At 38.9% G+C, this 24,101-nt stretch overlaps 1 protein-coding gene across 1 annotated transcript in view; it reads left to right on the top strand.

The window, feature by feature from the left end:
- The first annotated feature begins 1,051 nt into the window (after positions 1–1,051).
- Positions 1,052–24,101, top strand: part of TEKT3 (tektin 3) — a 39,785-nt gene continuing 16,735 nt past the window's right edge. The window contains exons 1-4 of the mRNA XM_002747887.7: positions 1,052–1,132; positions 9,502–10,109; positions 13,045–13,128; positions 21,278–21,348. Of these exons, the coding sequence (XP_002747933.4) occupies positions 9,531–10,109; positions 13,045–13,128; positions 21,278–21,348 (734 nt within the window). The 5' untranslated portion in view covers positions 1,052–1,132; positions 9,502–9,530. The remainder of the gene's footprint in view (positions 1,133–9,501; positions 10,110–13,044; positions 13,129–21,277; positions 21,349–24,101) is intronic.

Below are 24,101 nucleotides of genomic sequence, written 5' to 3'. Positions count from 1 at the left end.
GATCTTCGCTTACTGCAACCTCTGCCTCCCGAGTTCAAGCGATTCTCCTGCCTTAGCCTCCTGAGTAGCCAGGATTACAGGAGGGCACCACGCCTGGCTAATTTTTGTATTTTTAGAAGAGACGGGGTTTTACCATGTTGATCTCGAACTCCCGACCTCACGATCCACCTTCATTGGCCTCCCAAAGTGCTGGGATTACAGGCGTGCCCTGCACCCGGGTGCGCTTTACTCTGAATTCTCTTGCTGTTCACTCGGTTAGACCGTTGCCTCATGGAAAGCTGCCTTATAGTTTGAATGATATGAGTTCTAGTGTTAGCTCTGCCACTGAGTCACATTGTCTAACTCAATTAAATTCTCCAACTTTAGTTTCCTCATTTGTAAAATATAAACCCCTCTTACAGGGTTGGAAAGAGGTTGCATAGATGAGCAATGATGTATGTATGTAAAAATGTGGGCCAGCGCCTGGAATAAACAGTAAGAACTACTGTTTACGTAAAATATTTGCGGGGGCGGGGAGAGAGAGAGAGAGAGCGAGAGCCCCAACCATTTTCTTAGAGTGAGGAAGGAGGGAAAGAACACTAGATAATCCTGTCACAGGAGACCCTCTGCTGGAGAGAGGAGAGGCAGAAGGGTAGGGGCTTATCAACACCCAGGCAGGTGTTAAGGTTCCAGATAGCCCTGATGTGCCTTAGAAGAGGCCAAGTTGATTTCCGCAACTGGAAGAGTTCCGAATCAGGCTTCACAGGAGTGGCGGGTAAATCACCGCGGCCTCTTCCTGTGGCTACTCTACACTCCTTTCACTTACCCGACCTAGCAGGTCTCCCGGTGGTGGGGGGAGGGGGGAAGGTGGGAGTCAGGGAAGGAGTGGGGGGGCGGGAGCCTCGTTACTAAGCTTCCATAGTAACCGCCGCCCGATGGGCCTGGCCGGGCAGCTCCCGCCTCCTCTCTGACCGGCCAATCAGCTCCCGGAGAGCCGCCCGGGGTGGCCGCTGAGTGGCCCGCGGGCGCTGACGTCGTCACAGATAGGAAAGGCCGGGCTGGTCTGGGGCCCAGTTGGGGGCGGCGGGTGGCTGGCTGCGACCCCTTCCTCTCACCGCCCTTTCCCCGCCCCTCGCCGGGCATCCGCCGACAGGTGAGTGGTCTCGCTGACTCCAGCCTGCCTCTGGGACGACCCCAAAAGATCCCCCATAGCCAACCAGGACTCTATCCTCTGGCCGCAGGATCGCAGGAGGTCGCGGACACCCTGGAATTTCTCCCTCCATCTTCTCTTTCCAAATAAAAACCCATACGAATTCACCGGCACCTCCTACCCAGACGTCTGTTTCCTCGTAATTTACCTTTCTGATGCTTTTCAAGGTTTGAGAAGTTACTTATAAATGCGGAACCAGGAAAGGGGCATCCGAACCCCGGCACTGTGCTAACTGGTTTAATTTCTTAATTCTAATTATCACCCGTTAGCAGCGCTGTGCCTTTCCCCTGCGGTGCTGGCCTCCCCGTACGCGGCTCCTCGTCCCCTCTGCTTTAATAGCCGAGCCTTCAGATCTGCAGCCACGGGGAGGAGTAGTACAATCACCGGGTCCTGTAGATAGAGCTCCTGAAGTTCAGATCAAAGCTGTTGTCTCACCGCCCAAAGCCATTTCTGTTTAGCTCTGGCTGCAGAGCATTCGCTGTGTGTGGGCCGTTTAGACCAAACCTCTTTACGTCTTTACACGTCTTCTGCGTGTATACGGTGCTGTAGAGAAGTAAACATGATGGAAATGGGTAAAATCATTTGTTTGATTATTGTGAAAAACAATATATAGTTTTACTAACAGGCAAAAATGTTTTGAAGTAACTGACAAAACAGTCTACTTTTTTCTTCTTTAAAATAAAATAATTCACACAATAAGTAGAGTGAACACAGGGGTGAATCCAAGTACCCAGTCCAAACTTAAACCAACAAAAAATCCGTTACACGACTCTTATGTAACCCTCCGAAATTACATTCCCCTTTCTCCTTTCCTATGCCTATTAACCTACAGAATTTAGTGTTTACTTATATTACGCATATTTTATACTCTTACTACTTATATATTTATCCCAAAACCAATGCATACTCTCGCTTTTTAAGTTGATAGAATGGTTATGGTCTGTGTGTTCCAGGTCATTCATTTGAACTGTTGTGTGGTGATTTTTCTATGAATTTACCACATATTATGTATGCATCCTCCTGTTGATTGACTTAGTTTGCTCCCTTTAAAAATATTAGAAAGGAATTATTGTACATTCTAATTGTAAACATATTTGAATTTCTCTAGGTACATATCAAGAAACTGAATTGCTGGGTCACAGGGAATTTGTCATTTCAACTTCACTAGATACTACCATGTAGCTCTCCAGTGTGTAATAAGTTATACACCATCAATTAATAGAGTTCCTTGACCAAACCTTTTTTTTTGAAGAGAGAGATGAAGTTTTTCTGTATTCTTATATAATATATGCATAAAGGGAAATTAAACATTGATGTCTCATGATTTCTTCTACTTCTGGTATTTGTTAGTATAGTGGCAGCACTGTTTTATTTCTGCTCCGATTTGGAACTGTAATTGAGTGGCTACAAAGAAACTAAAGGGGTTTGCACATGAGCCTTTCAAGCCTATGCTTGCCCCTAGTCTAAGGTAGGGTGTGGAGCAAGTCATGTAAACTTGTGTCCTCTGCAGAAAATGGTCTGTAGATTTTTGTACTTTAAAATATTTACGATTTTCAAGTCTTGTTTAAATATGCTAATAAAATGTTTACCCAATATGAAGCCAACTTTTGGATTGCAAATGGAGCTTTCCGGTTCTTAAAATCTCTGTGTGATTGATTCTATATTTAGCATGTTAATATTTATAGAAGACTATTATATCATTATTTTTCATTGTGTAAATAACTGTTGACTGTAAATTAAGTGCACCTAATCAAACGTTGTATTTGACTTTGTAGCCATTGTCTCATTTCTTAAAATTCGATTTGGTCATATATATTAGTTTCTGCTGCTATAAAAGAATACCAGAGACTGAGTGATTTATAAAGAACTGAGATTTATTTGGCTCACAGTTCTGGAGGCTGGCAAGTCCAAGATCCAGGGGCTACATCTGATGAGGGTTTTCTTGTTGCATCATAGCATGGCAGAAGGGCAAGTGAATGAAAGAGACAGAGACAACAGGGGTGAATTTATTATTTTATCAGGAGCCCACTTCTGTGATAAGTAATCCATTCCCATAATAATGGCATTAATCCATTCATGAGGTCAGACCCCTTATAACATAATCACCTCTTAAAAGTCTCACCTCTCTTAATACTGCACAATGGTAATTACATTTCAGCTTGAGTTTTGGAGGGGAACATTCGAACCAAAACATTATGATTAAATGTATAACAAAAAACAATTGCCTAATTTAGGGGATTTTTCCTTAGCTATTTTCAGTCATTTTCCCAAAGAATTTGCTGTTTCTTTGCAAATGTGAGATGTTTATAGCATCAGTTAATGATCTTAGTATTTGCTCACATGCTCTCTTAAGAAGTGACTAAGTTAGAATTTAGTGAGTAAGTTGATAATTGTAAAGACACACATCACCAAAGTAAGCTGTAGCCTTTTAAAAACTGAGGTATTTCTTCCTTAGAAGTTTGGTAGAATTCAGCAGTGTACCCATTGGGGAGTGAAGTTTACTTTGAGGAAAGTTTTTAAACTGTTGATTCAATCTTTAAAAAATACTACAGGGCTACTCACGTTATCTATCTCTTTAATCAGTTTTGGTTATTTGTATCTTTCAACAATTTTGTCCATTTTATCTATGTTGTCAAGTTTCTTGCCATAAAGTTGTTAGTAATATTGCATTATTCACTTTATATAATGCTTGCAGGCTCTGCAGGAATATTGCTTTTCTCATTCCTGATACCAGTAATTTGTCTTCTCTTTTTAATTTTGATAAGCCTATCAAATGGTTTATTAATTTTGTTAATAGAGTTTCATTGATTTTCTTTTCTATTTGTCTATTTTCTATTTCATCAGTTTTTTTATCTTTATTATTTTCTTCCTTCTACTTTGGGTTTACTTTTTTTTTTCCCCTAGCCTTTTAAGATGAAAGCACAGATCACTGATTTTACCTCATTCTTATTTACTAATGCACATACTTAAAGCTATAAACTTACCTCTAATAACTATTTTAGCTGCATCTCACAAACTTCGTTATGATGTTTTTACTTTCATTCAGTTAAGAATATTTTCTAATTTCCCATGTGATTATTGACTCACGAGCAATGTAGAAAGGTATTGTTTCATTTTCTGCTATTTGGGGATTTTCCAAATATCTTTCTATTATTGATTTCTAACTTAAGTCTGCCATGGTCAGTTAATATACTTTGTGTGATTTTGATATTTTAAGTTTATTGAGACTTGTTTAAGATTCAGACTATGGTCTACATTGGTGAATGTTTTCTGTGCAGTTGGGGATAGTGCATTTCTGTATTTTGGGTAGAGTGTTCTAAAGAACATCTTCATTCAGCCTGTTGCGAGAGCACTTATCATGTCACCTCTGAAAATCTCCATTGTAAATTTGTGGGAAGATGGAGTGAGAAAGGCAAATAAAATCTGAGTATTTACTATTAAAACAATTTTGACCATTTCACCTCCAAAGAGGTCTTAGGCATGCCCATGGGTCCTTAGTTTACATTTTGAGAACTGGCTATTCTAAAGTTTGCAGTACCTATTTTTAACGTTTCACAATGTATGTTTAAATGACATTTCATTTCGGTTATAAGATCCTTAAAATCTAATATGGCCATCTAAGCCCTCCCATTATTTGTGCTATGGTTACCATATAATTTACTTCTATTTTGTTAACTCCACAATTTTTTTATTTTTACTTTAAGTAAAAATGATCTTTAAAAAAAATTTGAGTTAGAAAGTTTTTTTCTTTTTAGCACACATGCTTACCGTTTCTGACATTCTTCATTTCTTCGTGTAGATCCAAGTTTCCATCTGGTATAATTTCCTTTTGCCTGAATAATTTCCTTTAACAGTTCTTTTATTGCAGGTCTGTGGCTGATGAATTCTTTTGGATTTTGTTTTTATGAAAAGATTTTATTTCATCTTTGTTTTTAGAAGGATATTTTCACTAGATACAGAATTTGAGGCTTACACTTTTTCCAGCCTTTTAAAAATATCGTTTGTCTTCTGGTTTGGGTAGTTTCTGACAGTAATTCAGCACGAATTCTTATCTTCGTTCTTTTCTTCCAAATGTGTCTTTTCTGTCTGATTTGAAAATCACTGGTTTTCAGCAATTTGATCATGATCCTTGGGGTGGTGGTGGCAGCAGGGGGTTGTGTGTGAGCACATATGTGTATGTGTATATTTATCTTCTTGAAGTTTGTGAAGCTTCTTGACCTAGGTATTTGTAGTTTTCAGCATATTTGGAAAATATTCAACTATTATTTTCTCAAATATTTTTGTCCCTCTTTTTTTTTCATGACACTGCAGAATCTTAATATTAGAAGCTTTTCTGTTGTACCACAGGTTACCAAGGTGCTTTTTATTTTCTTTTTTAGTTAAAAAAAATCTCTGAGCTCACTAATCTTTACTTCTCCAAATTTCTAGTGTGCTGTTAATTTCATGTAGTGAGATTGTGTAAGTATATATTGTATATTTTATCCCTAAAGTTTATTTGGTTCTTCTTGAGTCTTCCATTTCTCTCTTCACTATGTTCTTGTATCAGATACTTGTACATAGATTACTAGTTCCATCATCTTTGCCATTTCTAGGCCTCCTTCCATTGGCTGATTTTTCTTTATGGGTTATATTTTTTGCTCTTTATTATGTCTGGTAGTTTTTGACTGGATGCTGGACATTGTGATGTTACATATTTGAGTGTTTTGATGTTGTCAGGTAGTTAAGTTACTTGTGGATTAGTTTGATATCTTTGAGACCTATTTTCAAGCTTTGCTAGAGTGAGATCTCATTACCTTCGCTCCAGGCATAGTTCAGCCCTACCTCTAACATGTGGCCCCTCCAGTGTCTCCCTTGAATGCTCCAGGTGATTGCCAATGACTCTCCAGTCTAGTTAGTCTGAGTTCATAATGTATCTCCACCCTCTGTGAGTTCTGGAAATTGTTCCGTTAACAACTCTGCCATTGCTCTTTGCCAAGGTTTATGGAATTTTTCTTGATGCTTGCTTGTGCAGCCTGTTCTCAGCAAAGACTCACTTATGTAAATTTCTGGATCTCTATTTCTGCATAGCTCACTTTATTCCATAAACCTGTTTTACAATTTCTAGCTTTCTCAGCCTCCCCAAATTCTGATCACTTTCTCAACTCACAAAGGCTGCCAGCCTCTGTTCAGTTTTCATGTTTTTTCTCATTGTCTGAAAATTGCCTTTATGCACAATGACATGATGATCAGAAGGCTCACCTTATTTGTTTCCCTTCTCTCAAGGATCAGTCCTTTGTTGCCTGCTGTCTGAGGTCTGAAAACAGTTGTTTCATACATTTGGTCTAGATTTTTAGATATAAGAGACTAAGCGTGTTTTTTATTATTCTATCATGGTTGGAGATAGGAGTCAGTTTTCAGTTTTTAAGTATGTCTTAGTTCATGATATTCTGGGTTTTCTTGACCAGTAATGGCCCAAAATGCATAACAGTGGAATCTTTGGTGAGACCATCCCATGTGACGTCTTTTATTCAGTCTGTGTGAATGACTTACAAGATGGCTGGTGGAGCTAGAACTTCAGTTGTGGCTGTAAAATATTGTCTTTCCATATGAAACTGACTGGTGTTCCTGAGGAGTTCTACTTCTGTGATCTCTAAACCACTATGCTTTATGCTTTAGATTCTAGATTCTAAGACAAATCTCACCTCTAATTAAAAGGCAAATCACCAGGTGCTTTTGTAAACTATATTTATTTTCCTCAGTCCATATATCTCATCTGGTGTATGAACCTCTGCGTCTTCAGATATCACCCCCAGGAGCAGATGACTCACGGTTCAAACCTAGGTTGAGATGTCTCAAGATGCCAACATAACAAATGCTGGGAAAACTCACGTGGCATTCTACATGTGAAATTCCATGGTTGAAGGATGAAGTGAGCTATTGGTTTCTGGATCTTTATTGCCAAGAATTGAGCAGGCTGGGCATGATGGCTCATGCCTATAATCCTAGTACTTTGGGAAGTTGAGGTGGGGGATCATTTGTGGCCAGGAGTTTGAGACCAGCCTGGGCAACATAGGGAAACATGCTCATCTCTACTAAAATAAATAAATAAAATGAGCCAGGCATGGTGGTGTGTGTTTGTAGCTTGAGCTGCTTGGGAGGATTGCTTGAGCCTAGGAATTCAAGGCTGCAGTAAACTACGATCATGCCCCTGCATTCCAGCCTGTACAACAGAGCTAGACTCAGTCTCTAAAAAGCAAATAAACCAAAGCCAAGTCGGAGTGGTCCATCGCCATTTGAAGTTTCTTGCTAAAAGAAAACCAGATTGTTTACTGATCTGACATGGGGAAGAGGTTAGAACTAAAGACAACCTTAAGGACCCTAAGGCCTCGGTACTTTAAATTTCCTTTTTCAAAAAGTAATGTTTAAGTTTCAAATCTAAGCAAAGACCTGCAAGTGGTAACTAAGGCTTCTGTTTTCACCACCAGTCTCTCAGTTAGGCCAGTATAACATGGGGGCTGCAGGAAGGAAGAATTTAGCAGAAAGAGAACTAGGGTTATATGAGCTCAGAAGGCTATGGGCAGCTGTTTTATCATGTGACCTGTGTGGATTTTGACTGGAACAGAATTCTACAGACAGATTATTTTGTGGTTGGTACCAAAGTCATCAAGACATAGCTATTTAAGTAGTCATAAAAGGATTTTAATTTTTCTGAGCAGTGCATAGAATTGGATCTGATTTTATGTTTCCTTTTTTAGTAAATAAGTCCTTAGACATTTACCCCAAAACAGAATGACATTTAAATGCTAAAAGGTATGTTATGGACTGTGATATCCTTGGCTTTCTGAAATAATAGTCACCAAAAGTTTCAGACAATGGAACTCCTAAAAAGAATTAAATAGATCTATATGTTCTAACAGGGGGAGTGGTCCAGAAAATATACTTAAGTTAAAAAAAAGCATTATTTACAATATATATACAATGATTAGGATAATTCAGTTTTTGTATTACAAAGTTTTGCATATAAGTATAGATGGTATATTGGTAGAGTATATAAAATATACATAATACATATGTTGGTATATGAATAGGAAAAATCTGGAAAGATGTAACAATTAATGAACTATTTGGTGGCTACTTCTGAGGGTTCACCTTTGCTGGGAGAAAGAATATTTATCTTTTACTTTATCTACTCCTCTGAAGAAGTAATTTAAACAGCTACGATCTATCACACACTTCCTATGTGCCCCACACTGTGCTAAGCCTTCTAAATACTTAGCATTGCCTTGGTCCTCATGCCCTGTGGCTGCCCCAGGATTTCTGTTATACATCAGAGGTGCTTACAGGTGGCAGGCTGCCAGGAAAAGAGATCCAGGTACTTGCCTTGAGCTGTGTTTGCATATCAACCACATCACTGGGGTGAGGGGTGGTTTGAAGTTGCCAAGCAATCCCCTGCTGCTACCACTGCTTACAACAGTCCGAAGTAGGAAGTGCCATTATTATTCCCTATTATATATAGGAGAAGCAACCGAGGCACAGAGAGGTTAAGTAATTTGCCCAGTGTCACATAGCTCGTAAATAGATGGACTCACCTTATTTGTTTCTCTTTTCTCATGGCTCAGAGGCCTGTGCTGTCCATTGTGCAATGTCTAAAATTAGTAGTTTCTTGTCTAGATGTTTAGATGTTTTAAGTCTAGTTTTTATTAGCCTATCATGGTTTGAGACAGAAATCTTTTTTTTTTTTTTTTTTTGAGACAGAGTCTCACTCTGTCACCCAGGCTGGAGTGCAGTGGCACCATCTCAGCTCACTGCAACCTCTGATTCTCGGGTTCAAGTGATTCTTCTGCCTCAGCCTCCTGAGTAGATGGGGTTACAGGTGCCTGCCACAATGCCCAGCTAATTTTTGTATTTTAGAGACAAAATACAAATTTTGTAGAGACAGCATTTCATCATGTTGGTTAGGCTGGTCTTGAACTCCTGACCTCACATGAGAAATCTATTTTGAATCCCTATCCGTTAAGATGCATGGTTAAGTCTCCTAATTTGAATTTGTTACAAGAAGACAATATTACTGTCATAATTTTTAATAGCCAACAAAAATGTGATCTTAATACATTATAGAGACACGGAGATGAAAAAAACTAAATAAAAAAGAAACATATTCAGTAGCCACTGAATACATTATCACTGACGAATGTGGATAATAAATGAGTATAAGCATCTAAGTGTTCAGGGCCTCTGCAACTGATTCTAAGTCAGATGTGGCCTTTTATCTGTATGTTTCACCAGAGATTAATTTATGTGATTGTCTAATTTTACTTTTTATTTTTTAACAGGAGAGATTTACAAATAGTGTTTTGGCATCATGGAGCGCTTAGGTTGTACTTTAACGGCAACTTACGCCCACCCTAGACCAACACCAACTAACTTTCTACCAGCCATCAGTACCATGGCCTCAAGCTACAGGGACCGCTTTCCCCACTCCAATTTGACCCATAGCCTGAGCCTTCCTTGGAGACCCAGCACGTACTACAAAGTCACCTCCAGTTTCCCAAGCGTGGCCCCGTACTGCACCAGATCACAGAGGGTGTCCGAGAATACCATGCTTCCCTTTGTTTCCAACAGAACCACCTTCTTCACAAGATACACACCGGATGACTGGTACAGGTCCAATTTAACCAACTATCAAGAGTCCAACACTTCCCGACATAATTCAGAGAAACTAAGAGTGGATACGTCTCGCCTGATTCAAGACAAATACCAACAAACAAGAAAAACCCAGGCAGACACAACCCAAAATCTGGGAGAACGTGTCAATGACATAGGGTTTTGGAAATCTGAAATAATTCATGAGTTGGATGAAATGATTGGAGAAACAAACGCCCTTACCGACGTGAAGAAAAGATTGGAGCGGGCTTTGGTAGAAACGGAAGCCCCTCTTCAGGTAAGACCTTATGGTAGAAGGCATTGCATTTTTATGATTCTAACCCACTGGCCGAGTTACTGTGCTTATTTATATATTGAATTATGTTTTACTTCATCTGTAGAAGCAACCCCCTATCAATAAATCTATGACTCATCTCAGCAATGGCAAAAGCACTGCTTTTTTTTTTTAATGCATTATACACTTGAAGAACAACCACTTGAAATAATTCTGAATGCAAAGCAAAGAAGGATAATTAAAGAGACACCATTAAGACACACAATGTTTTAAGGTGAACATGCCATCTGTATTCCTCCATTCTCACATTGCTGTAAAGAAATACCTGAGACTCAGTAATTTATAAAGAAAAGAGGTTTAATTGGTACATGGGTCTACAGGAAGCATAGTGGCTTCTGTTTCTGGGGAGCCCTCAGGAAGCTTCCAATCATGGTGGAAGGCAAAGTAGGCGCAGGTATCTTAAATGAAGGGTGCAGGGGTAAGAGAGAAGGGGGAAGGTGCCACACACTTTTAAACAACCAGATCTCTAGAGAACTCATTCACTATCCTGAGAACAGCACCAAGGTGATGGTGCTAAAGCATTCATGAAGGATCTACCCCCACTATCCAGTCACCTCCCAGCAGACCCCACCTCCAACACTGGGGATTACAATTTGACTTGAGATTTGTGCAGGGTCCAAAGCATCTTATCTCTTAAATAGACTGCGTCATCACTGCTGTCCCCAAATTAAAATAAACAATATTCAAGACAAAACACTTTATTTTTTTAGTCTGTGTCTTGAAAGCCTCCTGTGTATATGTTATGATTCCCTTTCAGGGCATAGTGACATCATCAAATGAGACCATCTTAGGAGATGGAATTTGTTTGATTAAATAGAAAAATGGAGCTGAGGTTAGGCCAGTTGCCATAGTAATGAAAGGAGCATTTCAGTTGGTTACTGGCCTCTGACTAGGCTTCTGAGTGGGCTCCAGTCACCTCTACCCCTCAGGTTATGTGATGAGTCCTCCAACCCCATTCCACCCTCCTCCATGAAAAGAAGACATTCCATGTTTGAAGATGTGCAAATTATAGAAATTATTTTAGAAGTAAACATTTTGATGAACACAGCTAGCACCATTTTTCTTCATGTTTGCATGATTTCTTCCCATGTGATGAGCACTTGCAGCAGGTCTCTACCATGGCATCTGTGGTAGAAGAGTTTAGAGAATCAAGGAGCTGGAAGTCTGGCGAGTGGAGGAGTTTCTCGGGGCACCCTGCACACTGTCACTTCCTATTGCAACCCCTCCCCACTATACAGAAACACACACAGAGGCACACAATCCCTGGAAATTATGAGAATGGTTAATTCACTAATGATCTTTTTGAATTAATTCATCATAAATTTTAGTTTAGAATCAGAAGGGCTTCACCACCTTCCCTCAGCCTCAGATTACTCTGAAGTACTGGTTTATCCTACAGTTCATCCCACCCCTGACTGCCTTCAAGAATTAAAAATATCCTTAAAATTATAGCTATGATAGCGGAGATTCAGTTTCTTCTCTTAGTATCCCTTTCAGTGACAACTATTTTCAGAAAGTTGGTTCTAATTTGAATTTTTTCTGCAGTTTTTGTTCAGATGTTCTTGTGTGTTTGAAAATTTGTTGTCAACACAGTATTGGAAGGTACTTTTTTTTTTGAGATGGAGTTTCGCTCTTGTTACCCAGGCTGGAGTGGAAGGTACTTTTTAAAATTAGTCTCATAAACAGATAAGCCTCCAAAGAGAAAATACAGGCAATCAACAAATAAAGGAAAAATGTTAAAGCTTAATGATAAAATATAAATTAAATCAATGAAAGAACTACCTTTGTCCTATCAAACTTGCAATAATGAAAATGCATAACACTTAGGGCTGGCCTAAGAGCAGAAAATGGGCACTTTTGTATGTTACTGGTGGGGCTGTGGATTGATAGAAATTTCCTGGAAAGCAGTTTGGTAATTTTTATTAAAATAATCAGAGTTCCCCTGTATCCATTAATTCTTTTTCTGGTAAGTGATACCATTAAACAATTAGAGATTCACTCAAAGATTTTGTTTAATGATAGTATATCTGGATTATAGTATACATACCATTGTATTTTATGCTTTAAAAAATTTAATATTATTTGGGAGTCCTATGTTATGAAATAGTCTTTGAAAAAAACATTTTAACTGCTACATAATGTTTTTTCATACATAATTTATTGTTCGAAATTTAAGCTGTTTTCCATTAGAGCCACTAACATACTTTATTTCAAAGGATATTTCATGACTTGGGTCTACAATTTAATGTCAATACTAAAAAGCATAATATAAAGTTTTAAGAACATTGTAACCTCTATCTTGTTAAAACAAACAAAGTAGTAATAGGATTATGGCTTAATCATATTTTCCGCTTTTCTGTATTTTTTCTCTTTAGTGAATAAGGGATATTATTTGTATAATTAGGAAAACAATAAATGACACTTTATAAGTAATCACTGGGACTTTTGGCGACACAAATATTTCGATGTTTTTAAAGATAATTCATTTCTTCCTCATTCTTCTCAGTAGAAAATATTTAGAAATATCTTGAAGACTTGTGTCTCATGTTATTGAACTATCTAGCCTGAAGAAACTAATGCCAACTAATGCTCCCAAATGCTAATTTGTGGGGATCAAGTAAGTGCCACCTGCTTCATTTTGTCAACTTTCCACGTTAGGAATATTTTCAAACTATTTTGAAGAGCTGCCTCTTTACCGTTCAACTAGCGGTAGAGATTCATTTAGTCATTACAGTTTGTGTCAGACTAGATTTTCACGAAAGTGTTGGAAAAGTTGGTGTTGGGAGTATCCTTTGACTTAATCTTGAAAGAAATTATTAGAGCTGCTAGTCATGGATTGTCAGTTTTTATTAGTGCTTTCTTATCTGTGTATATGTAGGTAGCCCGAGAATGTCTATTTCATCGAGAAAAGAGAATGGGAATTGACCTAGTTCATGATGAAGTTGAGACACAACTGCTGACGGTAAATATGGGAGAACTGCATCAGTAACAGGCATCTTAGTTGTAAATATGTGTTTAATATGTAGGAATAAAAAAGGATGTTACATAAAATGACTTATAAGTAAAGCATTATCATATCAGATGTTGATAGCATTTAGCAAAGGTATGTTTTTCTTGGTTATATGTTCATTCAGAATATAAAAAATGCAAATGAGTAAATAAAGACAAAAATCACTTGAAGCTTTATTAGACAGAATCACTATTAATTTTGGGGCATTTCAGTCTTTTTATTAATTATGCTTTTTTTCCCTACAATTCTGTTGCATCTTTTTATTAATCATTCTTAGATAGGTACCACCTAACTCACATAATGATGCTCAGATATGTCTTCAAGATTAGAATCATTGTATTTATAAATTGAATAGTGTATACTCATTTAAAATTATGTTGGGGTAGTTTTTTCCACATCATTAGATATTCTTTAAGGCGTGATTTTTAATGGTTATGCAGTGTTCTACAATGTAAAGGTGCTATTTTTTTTTAATCAATCCTCTCATATCATTAGGTGTTTCCCTATCACACTCCTTTGGTTTCCTATTTTAGTAGTACTGCAGCATACAAAAATATTATTATTGATAACTGTAGGTACTTCTGATTATTTCCTTAGAATATATTTTGGAAAGTATAATTGATGTGACAAGGTTCTATGCATTTGAAAGCTTTTGATACATAGCCAAATTGCCGTCCAGAAACTTAGAGTCACATCTGCAATACTCTGCTGATTCTCCCACTAATCTCTCTTCCACCTTCCACCAATTAAATTTGGTTTAGTTCTAATTTCTCTGATCTTTACCTCTTAAACTTGTTAGCACAGATCTCTTTCATTTTTTAACATTTCAGGGATCATGTACCTGGAGTCCTTCCCAATCTCTTTTTTCAGCCCAGACACTTTATTAAGTATGAGTTCTGCATTCCTAAGTACTTGCCAAACATTTTTTAGTTTGGTAACTTTTTTTTTCTGGTTCACATTCATAAGGCCTGCTTAGCTTTGCGCCTATCCCTTTCTCTTGATGATACCAGTGTTCCTTCATCTCCATGGCTTGCTGCCCATTGTCTCCTCAACTCCTTTAATCATTTTCCAGCTCTTTTAAAAAATATTTGGTTAATAAGAAATTCCCAAGCACCTTTCCTTCCCCAGGTTTCCCTTGGATCTATACTATATATTCTCACCAGTTTCTTCCCTCTGGTATGAACTCTTCCTTGACTCCCTAATTTCTGCAGGAGAAAATCCACTAAGGCCTCTCTTGTCTGACTCCCTCCAAATTTCTCAGCTTCATTTCCCTCTCTGAATCATAGAATTTCTGCTGCAGTGAATCCATGCTCTCTGTCCCTGAACAAGCTTTGCAGGGTCCCACCTGTGTGCCTTTGTTTAATTGGTCCTTGGCGAGAATGGAGTCCTTGGTAGGAAAGTAAGTATGACAAGGTGGCAGCCCAGTCCTCAGAGTAATTTTATACCACATGGCATCAACGCTCTACTTTAACATCGCTTAAATTTTCATCGTGACCCATGACACTACAGATGACAAGCAGACTTTTTTCTTTGCTCTTTCCTTTTCACTGCTCTCTGGTTCTCTGAGAGAACTCTGAGTTGAAATAATATATTCAGGAAGCTTTGGCTACTGCAGAAAGGTTTTGCAATCCACTGTAAAAGTCACTGTCCCTGTTGCTGCACAGGAGTGGTTAGAAATAGAACATTCTGAATGAAATCGTTTTGCAGTGATGGGTCTCTGCTCTTCCATTTCTTCTTTCTCAGCCTTTGATCAGTTTCTCAGGTCTTAAAATAATCTGTCATCTACTTTGTCATCTTAACTGGATAGGAATTTACCATCATCTCTCTCTTGGCCTTTTGTTCTCACTAATCCTGAGATGTTATGTATGAAATAAATTGCAAGCCAGTTCTAACACCTTAACTTCATCAGCTTGCCCACAAATTCATTATTATATTTGCAACAGATTTTTTTTTGGTACTTGGCTACATTTAGTGTTTCCATTACTTTAGTAGTGGCTCTCAAACCTGGCTACACATTAGAATCACCTGGCAAAGGTTTTAAAAATATCAGTGGCCAGGTCCCACACCCAGAGATGCTGATTCAAATCTGCAGTGGGGACAAGGCATTGATCTTTAAAAAATATCCCCCAGGTGATCTTAATGAATAGGCAGATTTAAGAACAAGTGCCTCAGAAATTCAAAATATTGCTGAAAGAAATTAAAGATGATCTAAATAAATGGACACACCATGTTTATGGATGAGAAGACCTAATTGTAGTAAGATGGCAATATTTCTCAACTTGATTCATAGACTCAACACAATTCCTATCAAAATCCCAGCTGACTTCTTTGTATAATTGGTGAACTGATCCTAAAATTCATATAGAAATTCAAGGGATAGTGAATAGCCAAAAAAGTATTGCAAAATAAGAAAGTTGGAAGACTTACACCTCCTGATTTCAACACTTACTATAAAGTTACAATATGTAAGACAGTGTAGTACTTGAATAACAATAGACATAATTTGAGATTTGAGAAATAAACCCTCACCTTACCATCTATTGATCTTTGACAATGGTACCAAGGCAATGCAATGGGAAGAGTGTCTTTAACAATTGGTATTTGGACAATTGGATATCCACGTGCAAAAGAATGAAGTTGGATTCCCATGTCACAACATACAAAAAAGTTAAGCCAAAAGAGATCAAAGAACTATACATAAGAGCTAAAACTGTAAGATTCTTAGAAAAGAACATAGGCATGAATATTTGTGAAGTTGGAATAGGCAACGGTTTTTTGGATGTGATATTGAAAGTATAAACAACAGAAGGAAAAGCAGATCAACTGGACATCATCAATATTAAAAAGATATTTTGAAGAACCTAATTAAAAATGGGCAGAGGATCTCACAATGAAATATGACTTTATACCCACTGGAATGGCTATAATAAAAAATACAGAAAATAACAAGTTGGTTTGAATGTGGAGGAATTAGAACCCTCATACATTGCTGGTGGGAATGTAAAATGATGCAGATCCTTTGGGAAATGGTTAAGTATGAATGACCCTTTATGATCCATGTGATCCAGTAGTTCTACTCCTAAGCATCTGCCCAAGAGAAAAGAAAACATATGCCCAAACAAAAATCTGTGCATGGACATTTATAACAACATTACTCACAAAAGAAAGAAACTAGAAACAACTGTCTATCAACTGATGAATGGATAAGTAAAATGTGGGGTAGCTGTCCAATAGGTTAGTCTGCCAAAAAAAGGTAAGAAGTGTTGATCCACAAATATTGAGAACATTATGCTACATGAAAGAAGCCAATCACAAAGGACCACATACTGTAATTCCATTTATATGAAATTTCCAGAATAGGGAAATCTACAGAGACTATAAGTAGATTTGTGGTTGCTTATGAAAGGAGGCTTGGGGGATTGAAAATTGTGGGTGACAGCCGATGGGCACATGATTTCTTTGGAAGGTAATGAAAATGTTCAAAATTTGGTTCCAATGAGGATTAAGCAACTCTGTAAACATATTAAAAACCATCAAACTGTACACTTTAAGCAAGTAAATTACATGGTACATGAATTATGTCTCAACAAAGCTGTTTCTTAAAAACAAGAACCTCTGCATTAGAGGTTTCTATTGTCTAGGTCAGTAGCAGGGTAGACTTTATCTAAAAAAACTGACAGGGGTGGCTTTATCTCAAAACTGAATGTGCAATTAGAGTAATGGTTCATGAATTGAGTGGGATGCTTTAGTCATTGCCAATTAATTCAAGTAGTGAATGTATTTTGTAGCTTACTCAAGGTAGTGATGTGTTTTATTTTTTACCAAAGTAGGTCTTAATTTTGAGAATAATTAAATGTGTATTAGCAAAGGAAAGAAGTACCCTTAGAAGGCCTGCTTTTGAAAAACATGGATGCAATGAAATATTTTCTTATGAATTCTACTGAATTCTGTAGACTATTACATTCAACCAGTGATAGTGAATAAATTCTTACAGAACAGCTTCTGTTGGGGAATCAATCATGATACTCTCTTCCTAGCACTCCCAGACCATGCTGACTCCTTGGACTTCAGAGCCAGATGAACCTGCAAAGTCATCTTCCCTGCAGCCTGCCCTGGCCTGGCTCTGAGCTGGGGCCTGAGACAGCTGCTCAGAACTCAGGCTGAATCTCTGGGCCTGGCCCCAGCTGGCTGGTTTCCTTGCCACAAGAGGCTTTTCCTTCCTCCCTGTTGCAGAAGCAGCAGAGAGCAAAAATACTCCAGCCTCAAAGGTTTGTTGAGAATGCAAACAATGAGTTCCAGAGATGTCAGATCTGCTGCTGGAGAGACTTTTCAGCGTTTCAGCCCAATCCAGCCCTAGGGGGTTCCCCTCTAAGGCAGGATTGAATAGAAACCCTGCTATCAGCATGGAAAGAGGGTCTGGGTGGGCTCTGACCCCCAGCAATGAGAATTACTCTCCTCACCTAGGTTTCTGTCTCTAAGCAGGTTGTGGGACCAGAAGCTTCTCACCAGCAGCCTTGCCAGAAAAGGTAGCTGATGGGTCATCTTGGCCAAACTCAGGAACAAATGCTGAGAATGCAGATCTCTAATGAAAGGAAATGCCTCCGCTTCCTAAACTCAAGGATAAGTGAGAAGATGAGAAAATTTGGTGAATCTATCATTATAAAGCATTGTATATGGAAATGGAGTGTCTGCACCTATAGGTGGTAAACACTCATTAGCTAGATTCAATTCAGGTGTGCAGCTTGATTTTGAAAAGTTGATTTCAGTAGCCTGTTCACCTATTAGACTGGCAGTTTATGCACTTTCCCAAAACTTAAAAAGACTCAGTTAACACAGGTAAAGAGAACCATATATAAAGGCTCAACCTGTGGGAGCAGGGTCTGAGTTTAACAAGAACATCCGGGTCATAATTTTATATCCATAATTCAGGCCCCAGCCCAGGGTCAGCACTCATCCACATTTGTGGCTGAAACTCGATGTTCCTGTGATGTGGTGCATATTCCTCAGCTGAAACTACAGCAGAGCCCACATTTTGCATTTACATGAGGATTCAGTTCTAAAGTCATGAAAATCACCCATATTTCAATACTACGAGACCTAACACTTAAACTAAGCACTTAGCATCTGCTAGGCACATAATTATCTACCCAACAGCCTGGAAAGACAAGTATTACTACCATTACTTGATAACTTGCCTCTAGTCAGGTTTAGCAAGTAGCAAAGACATTTGAACTGGGGTTGTCTGGTGCTGAAGTATATGTCTTCTGTTAAGATTTTAATTCTGTAAAAAATTTGTATATATTCATGGGGTACAAGGGCAATTTTGCTTCATTGATAATATTGCACTGTGGTGAAATCAGGAGCCTCCCGGCATCTATCACGGGAGCAAAGCACATTGTAATCACCAAGCAATCTCCCAACATCCCACCTTCCTCCCTCCCCTCCTTTGAGTCCCACTGTTCATCATTCCACACTCTCAAGTCATATGTTTTCAACACTGTTCTAGCCAAGACCTGTGAATGCGCACAAGAAGGGATTTTCACTTAAGGTGATAGGAAGTAAAAGGCTGTGAAGTCTCTATTCCACTTCCCCAAGCCCCCCTCATCCCAAGAGGAGAACAGTAACAACAGATGTTTCACAAAGGTTTAACCCACTCAAATAATAGGATTCATTCAAGGTTCTTCAAGCAACTAGACATGATTCCATGTTTTGTTTTCATCAGAAGCCCCACAAATGAAACTGCGTTTTAATCCCTTTGGCCATTGCAATCTGAGAATCTCAATGATGAAGTCACTGTGGCCTTGTAACTCATGGGGTCTGTTATTTCTCCCCAAGTCCAAGATCTGGAATGTTGGACCCACTTTCCATGCTCCTGAATGTGCAGTTCACTTACTTAGGTGTAAGGCAGCAGCTAGAGATCTGGTTAGATTAAGGCTCTTGCTACACTTCTGCTTTCAGTATGTATCCACCACCTTCTTGCAAACTTTCCTCTCCTGGGCAGGTGAGGGAATGCTTTGTCCTGCCTGTGCTGTACTGTGGTATTTCAAGGCCACCTTTACGTATGGGTACAGATGGTTGGATAAGTTAGCACTGGGGACAGTGCCAGAGGCCTTTGGCTTTTGGCTTTTTGTATTCCCATGAACCTTTCTGCCCCCAACCGTCTGACATTCATCATATGACATTATTTAAATTCACATATAAAAATTATTGTTGTAGGAATTTTTTACAGCAAGAGTCTCATTAAATGCATTTTTTCCCACTCAAAGTCCCAAGAATTTCCACTCTTCCACTCTGCTTTGTGTACACAAAGGATAAAAACACAATTTGGTGTTTTAAATGGTACTTTCAAAGGAGGACTCTGCATCTGTTGATAAAATCTCATCAAAATACACACAGGCACACATACACACAAGGCATTAAGAAAGATAAAAACAACGCAAAAAACTAAGACTGATGCACAGCCCACTGTGAGGCTGGGAAATCATGCCTGCTTGTCAAGGCAGGGAGAACATTGGTGTCAACGTGTGAAGGGAATTTAGCTCTTCCTTTATTCCATTAATTGAGATACCAAACAACCAGACAGTAGGGTGATCACACTAGACGTATTTAATATTTTTATGTTAAACGATTAAACAATAAAAGGGGAAGCCTATATAGGTGAGTAATACTTCATATTGGAGTGAAGAAGGCCTTTATTATCTAAATAACAAAGGCAGAAACCAAAAGGAGAAATATTTGATAGATTTGACGTTGGAGAAATCAGAAACATCCACATCAAAAGCACCGTGCACATGTATAAAAGCAAAGGCAAACTTTTATGATATAGGTGTTTTGCTAAAAAAATTGCGACATATATGATGGAAAAAGATTGGATTTTAAGCATGTTTATAACCCTCAGAAATGAATATGAAAAAATAAACGACAGAAAAAGCGGCTAAGCATGTGAACAGGCAGTTCACACAAGTTAAAAAAGCCGTATGATGAACAAATGAATACTCATAGTATCAGCTTGCAAATTTAGACAGGTTTGCTGGCTTTGGTGGGGTGATAGGGTGTGGCTCCATCACACTGGTGAATATGGAAAGGAGTGACAGTGGCCACTTGCTGGGGAAGGAAGAAACCACATGTTCATTTATTATTGTAAATGGGTACCACTTTTCGGAAGGGCAATTTGGCCGTATTTGTCAAAACCTTGAGAAAAGGCATACTCTTCAGTGGTGTCTAAATATTGATCAAGGTCATTCATCACAGTATTTTTTTAATGTCATGGGAAAATGTTCACGTTTCAAATATCCCAAAGCAGTACGCATAGTATGACAACTTTCTGGCTGAGAAAATGATGACAGTAATGATGTGTACTTTTTAAATATCTTGGTGCTATTTTGAGTTACCATATTTTCCAATGTGCATGGAAATTTCAGAGGGAAATAAATGTTGATTTAATAGTCTCTGACATACGTTATGGGCTAGTGGATGGATACATCCTAGCAGCGTCAAAAGGCAACATGTGTGGTCCAGGAGAGAGGCCTGGCTAGCACAGGTGTTTGTACAAGGACAGGCGCTGGGCTGCAGTACACAGGCAGGATGGGAGGGCGACCTCCCAGGGTGGAAGTCAGCCTCCATGTTTGGACCCAAGCACTGCCTTCTGGAGGATTCATGTGCTGCCAGAGAGAAGCTCCTTTTGGTTGTGCTTTTTCCCTCCCTGACTTACTTTGTCTTGGAAGAATAGCTAGCTATTATAGAAGCAGCCACGTATTTAAATTTGATCTTGCAAATTACCAGAAGTTTGGTCTTTTTTTCTGTTTTAATTAACAGCAGAGATAAAAAGAAAGAAAAATCCTAAAATTTTAACCATGTCCCCACTTGCTCCGTAATATAATTTCCCCATTGGCCTATAAAGGCTGCGTCTCAGTCTGACATTTAGATTGCAGTATCATGGAGCATGTAGAGAATAAGTGGATGCAAAATTGTTTTCTGGTTTAACTTCACAGTATTTTAAGAAACAAAATTTTTCTTCATTGATGTTTTAGTACATTGCTGACTTTGAGTGTTATGTTTAATAATGAAAGCATTAATGTGTTTTTTTTCTCCAATTGAGTAGGAAGTTGATACTATTCTGTGTTGTCAAGAAAGAATGAAGCTACATTTGGATAAGGCTATTGCCCAACTTGCGTAAGAGTTTTATGTCTCTATACAATTCAAAATCTATCATTGAGCTATACTTTCATGCCTCTCATTCAAATTTCTCTTAGCTTCTTAAAGGACAAACACACACACACACACACACACACACACACACACACACACACAGAGGCATATTCATGTACTTTTATTAAAAAGTTAAGATGATTACTTGATACTCCAGCTACTCTGATGTGATTCTTACACGTTGTATGCCTGTATCAAAACATTACATAAACCTCATAAATGTATATACCCACTATGTACCCATAACATTTATTAAAATTTTTTTAAAAAGACACTTTGGGAAGTTAAGGCAGGAAAATTTCTTGAGCCCAGGAGGTCAAGACCAGCCTGAGCAATATAACAAGAACTCATCTGTACAATTAAAAAATAAAAGTTAGCCAGGCATGGTGGCAGGTGCCTATGTTCCTAACCACTTGGGAGGTTGAGGTGGAAGGATTGCTTAAGCCCAAGAGTTTGAGGCTACAGTGATAAGCTATGATTGTGCCACTGCACTCCAGCCTGGGCAACAGAGTGAGACTCTGTCTCATAAAACATTTTTTTTTAAAGATAAGTACATGGAATACTTGCTTTACATTTTTATTTTAATAAATAATTCTGAGATGCTGTGGGAAAGATTTCTGCCCTCACTTGAGCATAACTAAGATCTCTTTTAACTCAAAAGACTTGCATTTTTTTTTTTGGTCAGAGATTGGCTTATAGTTGTTCAGACCTAACATTTGAAAAAGTAATGAGTGTTGGTTCACTTGAATGTTTATTTTCCATACCTCCTTCAAGACCCAGCCTCTGCAATGATTACACCCTTGCAATGCTCACTGCATCCCACAGAATTGTAATTGTGTACCCTTTCTATTCCTCACAAGAATACATAGTCCTCCAGGGCATGGGCTGTCTTTTCTTGGCAATAGTTGGTACTTCATATTTATGGTTGAGGGTGGGATGAGGAATGAGGAGGGGGAAGAATAATAATCAAAAGAAAGTCTTAAGCAATGATCATAGCTGCCAGCATAGGGAAAGTATTGGCTGAGCCTGATGGCTAACATTAAGTAGAAACATCAGTGTTCATTTGCTTATGGCCATAGAAGGAAGTCGTGTTGAATATGCCACCCAATAGGAGAGGTGGCTATGTGTGTTATAAAAGCATCCATGCTGCTCATTGAATTTGTTCACCCTGTACATCAGGCTCAACACCATGAAGGTTGGCCAGGTTTATATGCTGAGAAGACTCGAGCTGTGTCTGGAAGGGTTATTTAATTTGGAAATTGATGAGGATAAGCAAAAGAGTAGTTGAGGATGACTGTATGTGGTTTCTGCTCCCTAGGAATTTTAGAAACATGGTTTAGTGTTGTTCAAAGCATTGGTTCTGGTTTCTAATCTGCATTTTATTTCGTAGTCTAAAATTTGCTGTTCATCTTTTGTGTTCTTAATTGTTCTTGGCCTAGATTGTCCTACCGTGGAACAGCCTCATCTCATGTAAATCCCCGTTACAAATTTTCTCAGTACTGCCTGTGTTGCAGACCGTTGCAGAAAGTTCTGTGTGCGTGTGTACCTGTTTGGAATGTTTGTTATTAATCCTTTAAGGAACTTGGCATTCCTTTAATACACAGTGGGCAAAATGCCTACCTCACTTCCTGGGATAGCTTCTTCAGGATTTGTGGGGGCCGCTGTACTCTGTCCAGAGCAGGTGACTGGAAGAGAGTTTATCCACTATACTTGTTTCAGAAGGAACAGTGAAACCCTCAGCTTGGATCTCAGCTGAAAACAGAATCTCATTAGGCACTAACAGGGCAGCCAGGGTTCTTCCCATCTTGGGCTGTAAGACATGTTGATGGGATAACGCCTACCCAGGCAGACTCTGAGGCCAAGTCAGAGGGGGTCTAGGCAGCCCCTCCTCGAAAAGGGTCTCAGCTCAAGACAGGAAGCTTGTGGGACATCTTGGTTCCATACCAGAAAGGAGAAAGGCCTTCTAGTCCTAGAATTTACACGTAATCACCTGAGGCAAGAGCCTCAGCACAGAAGTGGCAAGGGAAGGGAGCTTTTTCATTTCTCATCCTTTGCACATGTACTGTCTTAGAATCTCATAAAGTGCAGATCACTTTCATGCTACTACTCTCATTTACACTTTATAGGTTAGAAAAACAGCTTTGAAGGGAAGCTGCAGCTAGAATTAACTCATCCCATTCAACGCAACCTTTACTGAGTGCATGGCTTCACTCTACCAAAACTGCTTTTAGGTGCTGAGAATATAGAAATTCCCAAGCTCGTTTGGCTTGCCTACTTTTTCAAATACTCCGTATCTGCCAGTGGCTCCCCACTTTTTATTTCTAGCCTAGATGTCTCTTTCCAATTCCAACAACCTCCTTCATGTCTCCATCCATGTAGATGTTCAGTGAACACTCAAGCTTACTATGTCAACTGGGCTTCCATCTTCTCCCCTAGCTTCTCCCTCCCCAGCCTCCCCATGTTAGTTGATGGAATTCCATTATTCCAGTGACTCGAGCTCTTTTTTCTCACTGATGTTCGATCTCATAGGAGATTCTCTTGATTCTATTTTCAAACCATATCCAGAATCTGAATACTTCTTACTTCCTTCACTTTCACCCCCTTGGTCCAAGCTGCCTTCATCTCTCACCTGAGTAACTACAGGGGCCTCCTAGTGGGTCTTCCTGCCCCCTACAGTCTGTTCTCAGCCCAGCACCAGAATGATCCTTTTAAATTGT

This window comes from Callithrix jacchus, chromosome 5 (genome assembly GCF_049354715.1).
Source record: "Callithrix jacchus isolate 240 chromosome 5, calJac240_pri, whole genome shotgun sequence".
NCBI lineage: Eukaryota > Metazoa > Chordata > Mammalia > Primates > Cebidae > Callithrix > Callithrix jacchus.
Note: the sequence above shows the minus strand (reverse complement) of the source record. Positions and strands in the feature narration are given on the sequence as shown.